We start from the raw sequence: 17,350 nt of genomic DNA, 5'->3' as shown, positions 1-17,350 counted from the left end.
TTAGTGACAGCAGATGAAGGCACCTCATAGATGCAGTCAGGAAATGAATAGAGTTTTCTTCTTCTCGCTTGTTTTCCCTTGTTTTGTTGGCTCTGTTATTATTTTATTATTAGACATTATTATATGTGCATGCCACATTCTCATGGTTGTTTGTTTGTTTGTTTGTTTTTGAAGTAACATGGAGAAGGACAAGTACTGCAACCCCATGTATAGCAGCTGCAAGAAGAAATGCTGGGTTCTTATATATTTGGTAATTAGAGATGGCCAGAAGCTCAACTAGCTGCTAGAGTTTAGGGCCAAACACGTGTGGGCAAATTTATATGCAGGTAAATGACTCTATGGAGTAACACAATGTCCATCAATGGCTTACAGTACGGAGGTGAGGAGGGTCTGTCAGAAAGACTTCAATTTCTGCTCAGCTTGTGCAGCTACACTCGCCAAGGTGTGAAGACAAGGCTGGATGGATGGACTAGATGGCCTCAGTGGTCTTTTCCAACTTAATGATTCTGTGATTCTGTGACACGGGACGGCCACCACACATCCACAACAGTGAGTCAGCACTGCACTCTGTGCTCAGGCTCACAGCACTAACCAAGCAATTTCTAGAACCAAGGCATTGAGAGAAAAGCACCAAAAGCTGCAGCACCTGTGACACATCAGTTGCATCTGAGCAGGGAAGAGCCTGCAGACAGAGAGGAAGCTGTGCCTCAGGACCACACTGATGTGCCCCAGCACCACCGATGTCCCAGCCATGCACCAGCCTGCAGCAAGCGCCCCGACACCCCTGCAGTGCCAATGGCAGGTCTTCATTAACAAATGTTTTGCACTAGAGATCTAATTATATTGAGCCACAATGCTTGCTAATGTAGCCAGAACCATTCATCCTTTTAAGGCCTTTTTACACTGTCAAAACAGCATGGAAGGGGCCTCCGTGCATTAGAAACCAGGCCCAAGGCACTCAGCAGTTGAGTATCAGTCTTCTGTTTTTTACATGAATAGTGCCATTGAAGTGAATGAGTTTATTCATTCAAGTGAGGCAAGTAAAATGTGGGCCATGGTGTGCACTTTGTGTAAAAATATCTGCAAAGATTTACAGTATTCCCACACACAGATAAGATTATACTTGGCCAATTTTACCTCCTACACGTCTTGCACAGTGACCTCATTTTAGGAGCTGACACAGGCAAGCATCCCTAAGAAAGCAGTGCTGGACACATGGGCACTGAAAGCTTCCAAAGTTTGTCCCCACAACACTACTATCAAACTTGTTTTGATTAATACATGAGGAGTATGGGCTGCCATAGGCATGCTCACTGACCTACTGTACCTATACATGCTCTGCCTATTGATCTATCTAGGCTCACTGATCCATGTCAGTCAAGTTTTAAAACAGTCACAGCAACATCTCCACATTCATTAGAAGTGGGAATCTCCTTTCAGAATGGAACTGGCCTTGTGTTTGCATTTGCAACTGCCTCTTTAAATCTCCTCACTAAAACGGGGCGCACACATTTCAAAACCCAAAGGATATTTTCTCTAGAAATCACTATTTAACATAACTCTGTTATGAAATTTTAGATTTAGCAAGCGATTCACTGTATGTCATTTAAGAAGCAACTAACTAAGAGTTATTAAGAACATATTGATCGAGTTATAAGAAATATGTAATAAAGGCATATTTGGTTACATAACAATTAACTCTGTACCAGTGTGTTTTAAGAGGCAGATGGTATTTATTTAACGCACAGACAGTATCTTCTGAAATCTAAATTAAATTGGAGAAACTTAATTTACCTAAAAACGATTATGGGCCAAAAAATTCCAAATTAATTCTCAAAACTTCACATAAGTCCTTTTCACACGTAGGGAATAAATGGATTCAGTTGCAAAACTGAAATTAAAACAGCACGAGTCCTGTCTTTCTTCATCAACTTCTAATATAATTTGATTCCCCTCTTCCCCATATTAACCTGCAATAAAAAGGGAACATCTCTGAGCACTCAAATTAAGTGCAAGCTGGACACTGAAATGGCCACACTGTCCTTACAGTGCTGGAAGGAGTTTCTTCCATGCTGAAGACGGTGGCTTTCAAGGTGCTCTCACTGAACAAAGCAGTGCTGAGGCAGCTCTTTGGGTGCTAATATGCCTGTAAATTTAGCCTCCTGCAATACATACTGCTCCAGTCCTGAAGGACACTCAAAGTTTGTTTTCTGTAAAGTGTTAAAGCAAGAAGGGGAGAGGAAATGCAAGCACAGACATGAGCTAATGACAATGTGAGGTCAGTTATTAAGGAAGTTCTCCTGCAGCCCATCCAAGCTCTGTGCCAGGTCCTGCCACCTCCTCCCCTTGGGAACCACCACTGCCCACGAGCCCTGTGCTGACACGGGGGCAGGAACAAGATTCCCCATGACCTTGCAAAGGAAACATGCAATAGGAGGGGGAATGTGTGGGCAGAGCTGGAGCCAACAGGTATTTGTGAGCAGCAATAAGCAGGAATCACAAAGCCAGAACTGCTGATTGAAAATTCCTCCCGTGGCATACGGAAAAAGATTTGCCCTTTATATGGCAAATCAATGACTCTCAACAGAGTGCTACAGGCTGAGGAGGGAAGAGCAGAAAACAGATCAATAATCCCCTCAATACGAACCAATTTAGGAAGGAGCCTCAGCCCAGGCTGAGTGCAGCTCATGTTGAGGCTGCTTACCGATCCCCTGCCCACCCAAGTGAGCACAAGAAAACCGAGCAGCGCGTGGTCACCTTTCAAAGAAGTGCCCATCGATGGGTGGAAACCACTCCAGGGTGACAGAGGTGGGGGTCCGAGCCACGATCTGGGGGGCGATGGCAACAGGAGCCGGTTTCTTTGCTGGCTGCCAGCTCTGATAGACCAGGTCCAAGTAGCAGTGCATCCTGGCCACTTGGTTGGGTGTGAAGGAGTCGGTGCAGTCATCGTCTGAAACAGAAGCAGGAACCACATCAGCTGCATGGGATTGACAGTGGGAGGATTACAAGCTGGTGAAGGGGAGCTCCTGCATGGCACAGGATGGGATCTCACAGCCCTCAGAAGTTAATGGTCTGTGAAGAAATTAAGGCAGACACCACTTGTGGAGGTGGGTGGGAGGAAACAAGGTAAATGGGGGAAACAAATAAATAAATACACGTTCCATCCCTCTGAACTGGGATGTGTGTGAAGCACCCAGAGGCCATCCCAGGACCAGGGCGGAGGTGAAGGCACCGTGCAGCACCACTGGATTTGGAAGAACTTTGTGCCTGGGAAAACATCACTGAGAGGATACAGGAGGGCAAAGGATAGCAAGTTAGGATAAAGCACTGACTGGCAGCTATGTAAACTGTGTGCAACGCACCGTGACAGTTTTCTTAATTAAAAGAAATCCAAATTTAAAAAATAGTTGAATAACTTTTACAAGTTCTTATATTTTCTAATGAGCAAATGAAAACATTCTGAAAGACCAGCTTTAAAAAGTAGTTTATACTGATTAAAAATGGATATTTTTGGTGCAGCAGAATAGCTTTATTTGTACCACAACCTTCCCCCATCAGTAAGATTCTCATCTCTCTGAACTTTTCAGAAACATTTTTGATATGTCAAGTTTCTTTTTCATTCAACATGGAGAAATAATTTGCTGGATAATTTCCCATAAATACCCATTTTTCATGTCTTATTTCATCTGCATTTCACAAACACGATTTGGCAACAAGAACACGCCTCGTACTATCTGAACATCGTACTGTTTAACAACTGCAATGCCCTGGAGAAGCAGAAAATTACCAATCCTCCATTGGGCAGATCACAGAAAGAGTAACTGCATTGTGCAAACACCCAGAAAAGCTGTGCTGAAGACCTTGGTGCTGGCACTTCAACCATTTTCCTGCCACTCTTCTCATCACATGAATAGCTCTTGAAAGCCCTGAGTGTTTCTTCACATATGACTGCAGAGCTCCCAGCCCAGTAAATCTCAGGCCCAGATGGGACCTCTGCATGCTGCCACAATACAAACAATGACAGTTTTGCACAGGTCACGTAATACACTTCTTGGAGAAGATGCAGGTCACCAAAGGCTGTTTGGAGCATCGCCTGCGTGCACGCAAGTTGGCAGTTTGATATTGTAACAGCATTACGAGATGCTCTCGTGTCTTCGAGTCCATGCCCTGCGAAACTCACAGAATATGAATGTGTTCTGAAGAGAAGTGTGAATCTGGTGGCTAAATTAAAACCTTACCGCATCTTCCCTGAACCACAAGGAAAAGGAGTCGGCTCTGGTTGGGATCCCTGCTCAGACTGCAGCCCCAAGTGCAGCCCTGCTGCTTCTGGCCCCATCAGGACACCTCCGATTACACATCCTCATCTCTCCCTCCTGATACAGGGACCCTCCCCTGCCCAGACAGGCACAGCAGGCTGACAGGCATCACCAGCCTGAGAGCCTCCACAAATCCCCGTGGTTATGCAAAAAGCAGCTTTAATATGACATCTCTACATATCCTCAGTAACTGCCCATGGTCTATCCCTGAGCATGCTGTAAAAGCCATAAATACTCTTCACGGAAGCCCAGAAGGAGACAAAAGGCCCTTAATAGCCATCATAAAGGAACAATAAAACATATATAGGACAAAGCAGTGAGACAATGGCACAGGAGAAAGATGACCTGCATTTTCAATCTGTTTAAACAGCAGCACAGGCTGTGTCCTGGGGGAGGGAGAAGGCGAGGGCAGAGATGTTTCACTTGATCACTCAATTTCAAGAAGGGCTGAAGAGCCTCAAATATAATTATAATTAGAGAAATTCAATGCACTTTGCACGCAGTTCTTTCAGAATTCAGAATGCACTTTGCTGGGATGATTATTCCAACAGAATTCAGAGGTAGAATTCCCGCTGACTTTGTGGAGAGTGGTCTAAAAGATTAACCTATATTTTTACCTAGGAGCACCACAGCTAGTTGGATGTTTAAAAAAATAAAAGCATTCCTCACACTTCTTGATCTTCTAGATTTTGTAAGTTGGTGTTTTGGGGGATGAGAAGTCAAGTTTTGTTTGCTGCTTCACTAAAAAGTTGGAGTGACTGGACAGATGGATGATAGATAGACAAGCACTATGTGATACAATTGCATGCAGGCAGCGAGAGAAAAAGGCAAGGCAATGTTTAGGGCTGCATGACCTCAACCAACATGTTTCAAAGGTATTTCCACAGTGATTTAATATCCTGATACGATTTTTATTCCGCTGGCAACAACAGAAAAGCAAACAGATTCATGCATGAGCTCTAGAGATACCTATCATGTCGCTTCACTGAATTTTTCAAGGAAAAAAAAAGGGTTCTGCTCAGAACACCAGCACACATGTAGCTCCCAACAGCAGATAGATATCGCTGTGCTCTCTCTCATCTCTTGACACGGCTGGCAGTGCAAGTTCTCTTCGGAAGATGAGACCTCAGGGTTTTGAAACATGCATTCATCACCCCTCTTCGTGTACCCACGAGCAGATTTGGCGGAGGGATTTTGTAAATCCAAAGTGTTACTGACTTATTTGCGTGGAACAGACAGAAGATTGCTTGAGACATAAAGGCTTTCTGCCCTACCACATGTACAGAAGTGCATAACAACAATTAGGACCTGACTCACTGCTTGCATGTTGCCCCTGAAAACACCCTCTAAATGAATAGAAAAATAAAGAGGAAACTAAGCACCACTTTTAGCTAGTGCCACGAAGGGCATGAAAGCATTTATGTTATAAATCATTTCAGTCCATGCCCCAGATGACATTAAACATTTTGCTTTCCTACAGTTTTATTACAGAACAAGCACTCTTATAACCTTTGGAGTGGGCGATCTGTGTTTCTGCCTGTACTGTTAAGGTGCCCTTCAGTGCCTCTGCTTGTATTGGTCACCTTTGAAGTGCTGTGGATGCTGCTAACGTGCTGCCATAGACCTTCAGCACTGCTAGACCCCAAGGCCTGAAATAAGAAAATACAAGCCCAGGCATCCTCTGCTCCTTCTGAGAGACAACAGAGCATCCTTCACCTCCCCTTGAACTTCCAGGAGCGGATCAAGAAGCGGCACTCCCAGCACAAAGCCTCACAATGTGCCGAGAGCCTCTGACCACAGAAACACTCCTGATCCAGGTGCTACCTGAGCATTCACACGCAGCTGCCGATGGGAATGACTGTAGCTGAAAGGCAGAGTCTAAATCAAACAGCAAACATGATATTTGAACGGCTGCACAGAGGCGTGAGCCGTGCCTCATTAGATGCCTATCACAGCTACATCCCACAGCTTTGGTGGTGTCAATATTCATCTGACATTTGCTATCTCCTGGAGGGAGTGTAAACAATCTCTGAACTTGAGTTTTTCAGAGAAGAATTCCTAGATCAGACATCCAGCTCTCAGTCAAATAGAGTGTCAGATTTGCTGAAGAGCTTTTAGGTGCTGTTTTCTTAATGCTCGACTCGTTTCTTTCCTCCCCCATGTGATGACCTACCCAGTCACCACACAAAACTGTGTACAGTTTGGGAAATTTGGGAAAAACAGGAGATGTGGAAGGAATTCTTGAGGCCATCCAATTTAGTCTCCATCAAGACTGGCCCTAGAACTGTCAGGTCTAAATCTAGACATGATGTAACCAGCATAAAGCCCCACGTGAAATGCGCTGCAGAAATCAGAGATAACCTTGCTGCTCTCTACTCCCAGCCAACCACAGACCCCAGCAACAAACCAAGGAAGCCCAGGTACCTGCATAGCTCATGAAGTTACTGAACGGTGTGTTTAAGAAACTGTGAAAGCCACACGTGTCATTGCCAGGTCCGGGATCCCCACACAGCTTGTGCTTAGGAGCAGGGTTGGTGTCTCTGCAGAGGTCCCCGGTCTCGAAGGAGGGCTCTGTTTCCATGCATGGATCACTGCAGGACAGGATCTCTGAGATCCCCCGGAAGACGTGGTAGAGCCCCAGGCTGTGCCCAATTTCGTGGATCATTGTGTGCGTGTGGCCAGGAATGCCGTAGAAGGAAGGATTCAGCACAATGCCACCTGCAAGGGGAAAAGAAAAGAGCTTCTACGTTTATCTGCCTTCCTCAGAACAGCAAGAGAAAGATCCAGCAGCTGTTCATTGGGTCCTCCATAACGCAGACTGACTTTGCACAGCTGGACACATCACACGCACAGCATGGTCTAAGCTCACCGTGATGTGGGACTCCTAAGGTTGAGAAACCATGGAACAAAGTCCCACAGCACCAAAGCCACAGTGACAAATGGTCTTTCCACTGAGTATGCTTAATTTGGTTTGTGTGTTTTTAGCTCAGAAAAAACATCCTACATGCAATTATCTCATACTGTGCAATTTCAGATCATTTCATGTGCTTAGACAGAATGATTTTGCCCAGACAAGCGTAAGCAATGCATTTCACACCAGGAGTCAAACAAAACATACCTGGAGCCCTCAGTTCATTATTCCACAGGGTAAAAATATAACACAGCTAAACACACTAAAAATTGCAGTAGGTTGCACTGATATTTGCAAACTAATAGCTGGGTGAAGAAAGTGGAATGCGCTCGCTGCTGGAAAGAGGGAGGTATCTGTGGGGTGTGCTCTGATCCCGTAGACAGTTTTGCAGTAACAGTGAGAAATACACTGCTCAGATACTCAGATGAGCCTCGTTTGGTCGGAGCCACACAGTCCACTGATGAATATGCATAAGTCTAATGTGTGAAAAAAATATTAAATCCTGGAACATGATAATTCTGAAAGAACTGCGTGGCTGTTAAACATGTGCAAAGAGAAGCAGTGGTGATTTTGTTGTTGTTGTGTGAATTATGGGATGGGTAGATGAGCAAATAGTAAATTTGTGAGGCTTGACAATTTATTGAATTAATCATAAGCATTATATTTTTAGCTCAGCTAGATGTACCTTTGGATTTATGACATGCATCATATTTTCTTTATTTAGCTTGTTGACCTCAACTTTTCCAAGCCTTTTATTTAAAACTCTTTGTATATATTACCTTCCATGAGAATGGGAGTTAGCTTTGAAAAAGTAATAGTGGGAAAATAAATCTTGGATATGTTACACTAATAAATCAGTGACAATAAGGAGGGAAAAGACTTTGACAGAAGGAGTTTTATCAGTGACTGCAGCATAGGGAAGATGAGGTCACCAGGTTTCTGATGCACCGTAAGCTGTTCATTCTCATCTGCTTGGAGACTTTTGCTGTAACACCATGGAATTACAGGGAAATAAGACTGAGAAGATCTCAAAAAGTTCTCAGAACAACATGGGACCAGTTATATCCATACCATCCCTCACACCCATAGGACTGATGTCTCCTTACAATTCCAATGATGTGACCACCCTGGCAATCAACTTCAGCAGTCATCATGGCTGCAAGGATTTAACTCACATCTAATCTGAACTGATTTTTTGGCAATTTAAGTTCATTACTTGAAGTCCTGCCTCACACAGGCTCAAGGAACAGAAGATTCTCCTCTCCTTTCATCAGCTTTTATGCGATTATTATCATCCCAAGTTCAGGCTTTTTTCCTTTAGTATGAATAGCCATAATCCATTCAACATTCCCATGCAGCTCAATTCTTCTTCTAGACCTCCCTGACCATTCTTCTTTTGTTTGCCCAGTTGTCTCACGTTTTCCTCCAAATACAGTGCCCAGATACAATGCAGTGCTCCAGCTTTCGTGGTATCAGTGTTGAAGAGAAGGAGGACCACTTTATTTGTCTTGCAAAGGTATGTGCACAAATAGAGAAAAAAAGACTTTCACTTTGTGCATTGGCAGATGTGAATGTATGCACACAGTGGAGCTACATGTGCATGCATAAATACATATTTAGCACAAATAACTCAATAGCAAAGTTAAGTATAAACACTAAAGAGCGAATAAAATGTATCATACTGCAACATCATGCCTATTATGGCACGTTCAGAGTCTGCACATCCCTTCCACAACCCTGAGCTGGTCCTTAGGCTAGTTCTCCACAAGCCTGGTGTGCACAGAAGTACGCAGCTACTGCCATCACCGTGCTCCTGGCATCCTTCTCTCCCCCTTTATACAACACATATTCTGATCCCTCCAGTGCTTGGGTTCCTCTTAGCTGGATCCATTCACACTCAGAAGGAATCTTGGCACGTTGTTTGGTTGTTCTCTTTCTCAAAGGTACTTCCAGAGCTTGTTTTTAAATGGTGGGAGTATTGGTGAAATTCCCCAGCCTTCATAATAGAGGCTGGCCAAATGGTTCTGGCATTGGGCAGCCCTGAGGCAGCTGGAGAGGGAGATTTTATTTTTGCCTTTGTTGAAAATTTATATTTTTCACAGCTGTCAAGAATCTAAATCAATTGCAGTTTTACAGAAAAGATAAACTCCTGCACCCAGACAATCTCTATCCCAGCCTTTAGATCTGCACCACAGGACATATTTCATATTTTTTATTAAGTACATATTGGATTTATAGAAGAGAGTAAAAAAGATTAAAGATGAATTCTTACAGACCAAGCACAGGTCTGGGAGGGCTATTATGACAGGAAATTATGGCCATTATTTATTTATTTTTACTTTTTTTCCACTGCAAGTTAACTTTAAACTGTTGGCTATGTCTTCCTTTCTTTTTCTTTTTGGTATGATCTCTTTTTTCATCAATGGATTCTGCCAATACACTGTAGGAGCTGCATTTAAATTGTTTTGCTCAGGCATGATGTTAGCAATTAGCTTAATGAAGTGACAGAGGAACCCATCAGGGCTTTGGGCAAGCCCCAGCCCTCTTGCAGAAGGTTCTTCTCTGCCTTCTGGAGCTCTTTCCCTGTTCTCTGCTCCCTCCCATGGCAACACCAAGGGAAACTATGAAAATACTCATTTAGGGGCAGATCTACGCCAGCCTTATTTCACTCCAGCAGTAACATTAGGGGTGGTGTTTCCTAACATCAACCAGAACTGCTGTGGGCTGATGAAGGACTATGGGGTTGTAGTACTGCAAAAAGAGAAATCCCAGCAGCATGGGGAACGGTGGAGCCTGGGGGTTAACAATTTCTTTGTTTTTGCCAAAAGATGTAGCCGGGGGGAAGGTTCACCAGCAGACATTCCCATCTCCCTCTGTTTTGGGTGCTCCCAGCCAGAGCCCACAGAGATAGGGCTGGAGGCAAGTCAGTGGAAGTGGCTTCACTTCCAGCCTTGCTCAGAAGGAGGTGATGTCTGGATGTGTGTCAGTGCTGGTTCGTGGGGAGGGACACTCACACTGCTTCCAAGCAGCTGCAGAGCTGGATGTCATAGTGAAACACTGGCAATTGCAGTAGGGCAGCCAGCTCCCGCTGCTTGCTCTGACCACGGTCCCTCTCAGTCACAGAGATGGGTCACTACAGATAAGTGTTAACATCAGTGTATGAAGTAATGCAGTTCTGAGTACAGTGAAGTTGTAGTTCAGCTCTTATGGGATGTATGTTTAGTATGCTTCAGAGTAATAAAAACCATATTTGCTGTCTTCTTCTGGGCTTTATGTTTGCCCATCTTTGTTTTGCTCACTGTGGGCTTAGATAATGAAAACAAAAGATGGCTGAAGCAGCCTCTATAAAGGCTGACTGAACACGGCTGAAATTGGGCTTCATCTGCCTACAGAGGCCTGGCCAGGCTGGAGAAAGTATCTGCTACGAAGTGTGCAGGCCCATCTGCAGGGCAGCAAACTCTTCCCCGTTCCACTCAAACAAACATCAGAAATACAATCTCTCGGCAGTTTGTTCTTTTGCACGGTGGTGGAAAAAAATAGCAACAAAATGTCATCTGTGAGGAAAATTAATTGGATGCTCGCTTAGTAACGAACTCGAGATCATAACGTAACAGGTTAAGGTTAAACATTCATGTCTGTCTAGCATTCCCTCACCTATCTCCCCCAGCCCTCTTTGCAAAGTGCTCTCATGGAGCAAATGCCCTGTAAAGTAGCTTCACTTAAAAGGTGAAATACTTTCAGATTGACATCATCTACAAATACCATAATATGCTTTGGGTTTATAACCTAATATTTTCCTGGTTGTGAGCCAGTATCTGGGAATCATGAAATACTTTTTTTCCCCTGACTATATGTTAGAGGAATGATAAGAAATCAGACCAGAGCTTAGTGCATATTTGTCTTGCCTTCTTAGCGCCTCAAAAGAATGCTTTACAAAAGAGAAACATCTTTATCACTCACCTAGATGCATCAAGGCCTCCTTGTCCCAGGGCCAAGTTGCCACTCCAGCCAGCTCTTCCTCAGAGGAGTTGGCAAAGAAGATGTTGAGGTGTGTGGATCCATCCAGTTTGAGGATGTTCTTCAGTTCATTGACATCTAAGTATGCTCTATTAAAAAAAAAAAAAAAAGGGAAAATTCCACTTTTTTTTCTAAAAGTGGCACAAAAAGCAACAAAGTATTGAAGCACTGCAATCCAGGCAAAGATCTTATAATATCCTGCGTATCAGTCACCTGAAATATTTTAATAACACACTCCCAAATTTCAATTACTTCACATTCATGCAGTGAATCTCATCTGAGGACTTCCAGCCATTTCTTAACTATGGCTACAAAACCCAAGGTAAATACATAAAGCTGTCTATATTCCCAAGATAAGTATAGGAATCTTTTTATTATGAATGTAATTAACCGTGTACTATGGCCAGTAAATCTTCCTATATCAGCAGTTACCTTGCACATTTTTTCTAAGCTGTTTGGTGCTCTAAACTGCTGTTCTCCCCCACACGAAGCTACACACCTTCAGCCTGGCACCAGCTCCCAGCATTACTCCTGTGACACCAGTGGCATTATTCCTGCTGAGATGCACTCAGCCTAGCCTTGACATGGGTTGGTTGGTTGGGAATTGCTATTTCCAGGTTCCTTTTGGAACCTCTTGAAAGAAATAGATTTTGTTGATACCAGAACACGGGAGGAACTGCCTGAGTGCATCCCTAGTGCCACGCTGGTGCCAGTGGCACCGTCACGCTCTAACTGAGAGCAGAGCTGCAGCGTAAGATGAAACCCATCTGTTCCTTGTCTCCAGCTCACACCGCCTCTTGACACTGAGTGCTGTGCTAACACGAGACCTAAAACATGGGTGAGTTCTGCTGTCTCCACCTGACAGGTAGGAATATTGGAAGGGCAGGGCACACCGAGTCAAACGTGGTTGGCCAGCATGTTAGGAAGGACACCGTTATGGTCCTGAGCAGTTGATTCCTTCTTGCTTAAACCCCGTTTCCATATCTATGTGATATGTATAAATCCACATAGGTTCACAAACCAAACACGCTCCCATTCGGTAATCAGGGCTCCTTGCATATCTTACAAGGCTTTCGCTCCCAGAGGGATGAAAAAAAAAACAACCAGGGGAGTTGGCTCAGCACCAGGATCTTTCTGTCCTTCCCTGGAGGACTCCCCAATGGAAAACACATTCTTATTTCCACAATAGCTTCCCCTGCCACTTGCTGAAGTCACTGTCTCCAAAATAGCTCATGGCTGGGTGTCCCCAGGCCCTCACTGACTCATGGAGGAAGACGTACTCTTTGGGGACACCGATGGAAGGGTATGTTTCCATTCCATACAGTGTTTATCTTCCAGTCAATGCGGATGACATCCTGAAGGACAGGTCAGCACTGTGACCCTTTACACATTCCTCATCTCTCCACTGTTCCCAACACATCTTCCTAAAATACACAGATCATTCCCTTAGCTCCTCAAGCTTGTCCTGCATGTATCTGCACAGTGATCCGGGCCTGTGCTTAATCTATTTCCAGGATCTTATTTGTGCTTTTGAAAACATCTTTTCCAAACATGGGCTCACAGTAAAACGTGTCCAGAAGCACTAAGTTTGAAATCACGTATGAGAGCTAGTGAGGATTTCCAAATGAAAATGTATTAGTGGGAAAACGTGATGGGAGATGTGTGTGTACGGAGGGGACAATGTGCATTTCTGTACATCTGATAGCATCAGTAAAAGGCAGTGAGTAAAAGTGTAAGAGAGAACGTGGGAGTGATGTGATACTCTGGGCAAGAGAGAAAAGGACAGGAACAGAAGCACTGCATACCCCTGAGCAGAAAAATGTTTGTGTTTTGTATCACTGTGGGAAGGAAAGGCCCACTGTATGTATTTGAGACTGCAGTTGTTGACTCTGGATGCAGACGCTTTACTGCCTGTGCAAATCCCTGTAGCAGTTACTATAATCAAACTCCCCTCCTGAGATTACCAGCTTTATTCCCATTCTTCTCTAATGGCTCCAAATTATTTAAGCTGATAGTGCTTTATTCTCAGCTGCCTTTTTCTTGCTGTTTACATAATCCATTCCCCATCTATATCCTCAATGCATGGCCACAATCATGCTCTCAGTTAGGTGCATGCAGGCTATGTGCTTCACCATCTAGGGCTGTTCTGTATATGGATTATTACTGCAGACAGCATTTAACTAATTGGCCAGTGATGTCAGTGCATCACTGAGACTGAATTCGTGCCCTACGTAAATCCACTGTAATAAGTCAGTCAGACTTATCTTTATAGTATTTCTCTGTCTGCAACTTCTTTGTGAGCCAACAAAAGGCTGCAGAGGAGCAGGATGTATTCTAGTGGGGTAAGAGCAGAATGCTAAGAGGATTTTTAGCAAAAGTGCTGCACAAAAGTAAGTGTAAACAGCTCACAGTTTGGGAGGAAGTAAATGCAAACCCCCTTGTAACAGCACCCTGCAACCCCCAGCACGCAAACATGCTAAAGCATTTAGCTCAGGCAAATCCCTTGCAAGCGTGTGAACATGTGCCTGCATGTGCGTGCATGAATGGAGGTGTGAGTGGAAGCAAGGCTTTGGACTGTGCACACATGTAAGCCAGCCAAGGATATGTATGCAGAGGAACGTATGTGTGTGTAAGAGATAAAAACATGAGCTGGAATTCCATCTTCTCCTTCCTCCCCATGTTTCTAATAACCTCCCATCCCTATCCATCATCACCACATTCCTACACTCAAGGAGGCATAAATTAACTACTTTTGCAGTTCATGTCCAACTTCGCAGCCGCAGGCAGCAGACCCAACAGTTACCAGGTCAGAACAGCTTTCAGTTATTGTGTTGGACTGGGCTGACTCCCCCCTGCTGCTGTGGCTGCTTTGTTATCAGCCCAGACTATCTGACCCAACGCAATGTGTGAGCACTGCTTACACTTCTCAAGGTTATGTGGGTCCCTTGATAGAGGACATAATGTCTGTCACATGGGCTTGTGCCAAAGAGAGCCAAAGAGCCCAGCCTTTCCAACACTGCCAAACTTGCATTTCAAAGACATGAGTGCAGTCTTGGAAGGGGATCAAAGCCTTTCTAACTGTCATTAGAATATTTCCTTTATGCATCTCTCTGTGAGTGCCAGCAACATATTTCATCAAATTCACTGGCTCGAGATGGTACCTCCAATATAAACCTGAATGGGGGGGAACTGTCAGGGCAAGTCTAGGTGGAAAACAAAACAAAACCCAAAGCACAACAAAACACGTGTAATTCCTGTAATGGAAAAAACATACGATGCCGTGAGCATGCCTAGCTCAAGAAATCCTAATGAGCCTATTAGTGCATCATAAAAAGTCTCTTTTCCTGGAATGTGTTTTAGACATAGAAACTCTATGGTCTGCTCCAGGCCATTTAGGACACTGAATCCTATCAGACAACAAGCACGTTCCCACCCAGGTCTTTTCTCTGAACTATCTGTTCAATGCAAATCTTTGGTTTTGTTTTGTTTTGTTTTTCATCCACTCCAAAAGCTGTGCTGTACAGCAGCCTGCTCTTACCCAGTAAGCCCAGACCTCAATCAGTGAGATGCATCCTCTCCAGTGCTCCAGTTTCAGTCTAATGGGTCTTCAGTGTGCCGCAGCCTGCCCCATCCGTCACAGAGCCATTAGCCCCATGCCTGCCTCATCTGCCAAGCCCATTTCCTCTCTGTTTGGGCTCTGCTTGGACCCCCACCCCAGAGCCCATCTGGCCACAAGGCTGCTGTGCAAAGCTGCCTACTACGGGTCCTCAGCTTCACCACCAGCCTCAGATCCCTGCTCTTAACTGCACACACAGCTGCCAAGGGCTCCTGCACTTGGATGTATCAGGTATCAGATCCAATCATATTAAATCTGGTTTTATAAGAGGGTTGGAAGCTCTTCCTCCTGCTCTGTTTTCCTCCTAGTGCAGAGGCAGAGAGCAGCCCCGTGTTTCCTTAACACATCCAAGGTGCAGCTTTTGCTCTTGTGGTTGTTTTTGCATGGAAGACAGAGTCCTCCAGCCCTCATTGTTAGGAAATGTTTTCTACTGTTTGCTCTGAGTTATTCTCTATTTGTCTTTGTTTTGTTTTGTGTTTTTTTGTGTTTTTTTTTTCCTTCAAAGATAAATGTCACTTTGCAGCAAGAAAACAAACAGGGCACTTAGGGTATTATTTGCAAGACCCCACACAAACAAAGAGTAAGAAGTCAGCTATCTGCTCACTATGGAGTACAGTCTCCAACTGTCTGATGGTTGGTTAGGAATAAAAGGCACTGCATTTCACCATTTAAAACAAAAACAAACAAACAAACAAAACAAAACAAAAAAGCAAACCAGCATTGTCTTGGGAAGTCAGCCTCAAAAGTCTTCCTTTTTGCCTTGTGACACAGTGTCCTGTCCCTTACCAAATGGGGTCAGCACATGGCAGGGAAGAGTAAATCTGGTGGATCCACACGGATTGAGTATCACTCTCTTTCCCAGATCTCTTGTTTGTGCTTTCATTTGGTGCAGCCATTTGGCAGCCCAGCCTGAACACGGCATACAATTTAGGAGGCACAGAGAAAGCCCATCTCATCCATTCAGCATTGGTGAGCCAAGGTGTTAGGGTACACCTAGAGATTTTCAAACATCTGCAGTGAACAGCAAGGATAGCTTTGAGACAAATGATGTTCTTCCTGAAGCAAATGGCAAATGCATGGATTCACAGAGCTGAAAGCTGACCCTGAAATGCTGCCCATTGGCAGGCACACACTGTCTCACTTCAGCTTTTCCTCTGGGTGGTTAGACACAGAACTCTTCTTTTGGAGAAGTTGCGTTGATGCCAGTTTCTAAGCTGCCTATTGTCTTATGTCATGGAGTCAGAGGAAAACAAGTCTGGACAAGATGTCCAGAGACCATCACTGCTAGCTCTCCACCCAGAGCAGGAGCATCCCAATGTACCAAACAAATGAGGTAATGGTGAGGTATTAGCACCAGCTCTCCAGCAGTGCTGGGGTCACATGGAGGTGTTCCAGAACCCTGGAGATGTGGCACTGAGGGATAAGGTCAGTGGGCACGGTGGGATGGGTTGGGGTTGCACTTGATGATCTTAGAGGTCTTTCCAACCTCAATGATTCTATGGCCCTATGATTCTTTGGAATGGTAATCTAGCTCAAGCTTATAACCACAGATGACAAAGGCTCTGCAATTGCCTCAGCAGCCAGAATTCCATGTTTTGATTCCTTTACTGTCAGGGAGCTTTTCATAAGATCTCCCTGAATGCTTTTTGCTGCAATAGAAGTGACGACCACTTGTGCCCTTCCCTACAGACAGGAAGGTTAGATGATTTCCTTCTGCTTTAACTAATCTATTACCTATTTCAAAGCTTACAATGTCCCCTGCAAATTATCTCATTTGGGGGTTAAAACTGCCTTATTTCTTCAGTCTGTCCCTGCTGGTCCTACTTTGAAGACTTCTGGTCATTTTTGATGCTCTCATCTACATTCTGTATCTTTCCTAAAGGCTGGTCATTAAAGTAGACAGAGTCCTCAAGCCGAGAGATTATCAGTGCTTTATAACTGCTACATTCAACTTCATCCTGACATAAAATACACAGCAGAGCTTTCAGACCTACAAATGCTCCTACCGGTTTTTCTTCTTCTTTGTCTAAAGTGCTCCAGGTCTATCAAAAACCTGAACAAAAAAGGACAGCTACAAACCTTCCTTAGCAGTCGACTTGCAATAAAATTTTTGTCTGACCTCATGTTAAAGATCTGCCTTTGTTGGCAAATTTAATTTTACTCCTCATTTCAGACGGACTGCCATAAATCACGTGAAGCAGGAAGTGTGCCTCATCTACATTTAGTTTAGTGTTAATTTAAGACACTGGTGTAAGCGTAGTAAAAGTCATGATAATTTATTGATAAAGGTATAAATCTTTCAGTGATTGGGAAAGAGCCTGAAATAGAGTAGAGCCAGAACATTACAAGTGAAAGGTTTTTGGTCCCAGTTTAGATCCAGATCACTGCCTGTATCCGCACTGACATCCAAGTGTCTAACTGCAGCTCTGACCGCGTCCAAACCAGGCAGCCACTAGGTCAGGTCCACAGGCATAAATCGCAAGCACTGTC

General features: G+C 44.2%; 1 protein-coding gene across 2 annotated transcripts in view; it reads right to left on the bottom strand.

Moving 5' to 3' along the window:
- Positions 1 to 17,350, bottom strand: part of PAPPA (pappalysin 1) — a 167,177-nt gene that overhangs the window by 104,077 nt on the left and 45,750 nt on the right. For both annotated transcript variants that reach the window (XM_048965610.1, XM_048965609.1), the window contains exons 3-5: positions 11,188 to 11,333; positions 6,741 to 7,034; positions 2,758 to 2,950 (exon numbers count right to left, since the gene is read on the bottom strand). In XM_048965610.1, the coding sequence (XP_048821567.1) occupies positions 2,758 to 2,950; positions 6,741 to 7,034; positions 11,188 to 11,333 (633 nt within the window). The remainder of the gene's footprint in view (positions 1 to 2,757; positions 2,951 to 6,740; positions 7,035 to 11,187; positions 11,334 to 17,350) is intronic.

Source organism: Lagopus muta, chromosome 19 (genome assembly GCF_023343835.1).
Source record: "Lagopus muta isolate bLagMut1 chromosome 19, bLagMut1 primary, whole genome shotgun sequence".
Taxonomy (NCBI): domain Eukaryota; kingdom Metazoa; phylum Chordata; class Aves; order Galliformes; family Phasianidae; genus Lagopus; species Lagopus muta.
Note: the sequence above shows the minus strand (reverse complement) of the source record. Positions and strands in the feature narration are given on the sequence as shown.